This window comes from Montipora foliosa, chromosome 13 (genome assembly GCF_036669935.1).
Source record: "Montipora foliosa isolate CH-2021 chromosome 13, ASM3666993v2, whole genome shotgun sequence".
NCBI classification, from domain to species: Eukaryota; Metazoa; Cnidaria; class Anthozoa; order Scleractinia; family Acroporidae; genus Montipora; species Montipora foliosa.
The window spans coordinates 2,866,668-2,868,488 of NC_090881.1; the positions used below are offsets into that span (position 1 = coordinate 2,866,668).

Here is a 1,821-nt window from a genome sequence, read left to right on the forward strand (position 1 = left end):
AATGGTAGAGTGTCTAAGCTAGTAATCAGGATTTTATAGGTTTGACTACAAGGAACACTTAAAATTTTTCTGAGTTGAAAATTACCACTTGTGCAATAATCACTTGAGCACAGAGGCTCAACTAATTGGGGAGACAGGAAATCAAATGAACTCAACACAAATTATATTACATTGTTATCTCTGATAACATTATCTACGAAAGTATAAGGTAATTAAAATAATATTTTCCATTTAATCAATAATTGCAACAATAAAAAATAGGAAATAAAGTGTATATATGTTTATACATATAACGAATTAACTATTTAAGAAACTGCTTGAGCTCATTGTTAACTTTTCCAGTAGCAACACTTTGCTTCACTAGCTTCATCAGGTTGTCTTTGCATATCGTGCAACCTTCATCAGCGACATTTAACTTAGGCAGACCACAATAACAAAATCTGTCATCGTGGTCTTTACCCTCTTGGGTATGTAAGACTCAGAACCTTTCTTTTTCTCTTGACGATAAATAACACTGTAGGGGTCCATCTCCCTAAGCCATAAGAGACAGACAAACTCATGACGGAACACAATCCACCACCTCATACTTTTCTTCACATTGCAATTGTTCTCAACATACTTTGCCAGATTGACATGTTTAGCCTCTCGACCCTGCATAGAGTTAAGGCGAAGCCCAAACCCGAGCTCCTCCAATAGTAGGTTGGTGTGATATGGAATGGCATAGCCCAGGGTCCACACTGTGGGACTCACCCCATCTAACAGGAGACGATTTCCTGTGAAATGGATTTGGCACAATTTCTTCAAATCATCAACTTGCTGCTTGCTTACATCAACTCTGGAGTAAATGGCAGCAGCATCCCTGATTTGCACACCGATGAATGCTAGTGTGTGAAGCTTTAGGACAGACCCACTTGACAGCTTGTCTATCTGCAACAGTGCCTTAATTAGGTAAGCAAAGTTCCATGAAAATCTCTTGGATTCCAGACCAGTGAATCTGTAAGAAAAAGGGATTCCCTTCTTTCTCTTCTCACTAAACCACCTATTAAAGCTGCTGCAAAGTCTTCCACACTTTATGGTTTCTCGTAAACTCTTCAGAAATGCCACCAGTGCTGAGGAGTTTGGAAGGTCTGAGACCACTGTTGCTGTCTTCAGTTTAGCTTGGTCAGTGTACTGCATAGCCACTGTCAGGAGAGCTAAAAACCAATGCTGCCAGGCATTGTTAGTGTTGTGGAGTGGCTCAGCTTTAGCTAAATCCACATATTTGCCTAGAGGGGGGACAAATTCTTGCCTAGATTTCTCCTTGGCAATTAATTTGGTGACCTCTGATCTTTGTTTCCCATGAGGGTCTTTAAGCTTGTCTTTAAACTTGGCAACTTTCTCTGCAACTTGAATCCGCTTGGAGTACTCCCATGGTTGCCAAGTTGCTTCTGGTCCACCAATTGAGCCACCAATAGTGGTTTTGTCAGTTTGGTTCACATTGGCAAAGGGTGAAAAGTAAATGTCACAGTTAATAAGCTCGCCTGACACGGATGACACCATTTCATGTCAGCTGGGATCAACTGGAATCTAAATTCAACCACATGGCCTTGGTCTGTAGTGAGTTTAGTTCCCTCTATACGCTTCATTTCTTCTACCAAATGCTTGGTGTATTGCTTCATCAAGGGAGTGTCTTCAGCACAATTAGCACCCATCAGAAGGTGGTTGTCGTTGCAGCTCTGCACCCTGTTTAGAAGGTTCAGAATGCTGACAAGGTATGCTATAAATTAAGAATTAAAACAAAAAATCATGAGGGACCATTTAACTAAAAAAAGTGGTCATCAC

The 1,821-nt window shown here is 40.6% G+C and overlaps 1 protein-coding gene across 1 annotated transcript; it reads right to left on the minus strand.

Annotated features, from left to right (window-relative positions):
- Window positions 1-411: 411 nt before the first annotated feature.
- Window positions 412-1,492, minus strand: LOC137981525 (uncharacterized). Its single transcript, XM_068828625.1, has one exon. The coding sequence runs from the start codon at window positions 1,174-1,176 to the stop codon at window positions 412-414; it is 765 nt and encodes a 254-aa protein (XP_068684726.1). The 5' UTR covers window positions 1,177-1,492.
- Between the last annotated feature and the right edge of the window lie 329 nt (window positions 1,493-1,821).

Coding starts and splice junctions, on each gene's coding strand:
- LOC137981525 (XM_068828625.1), bottom strand. CDS start 1,176: ATGCAGTACACTGACCAAGCTAAACTGAAGACAGCAACAGTGGTCTCA.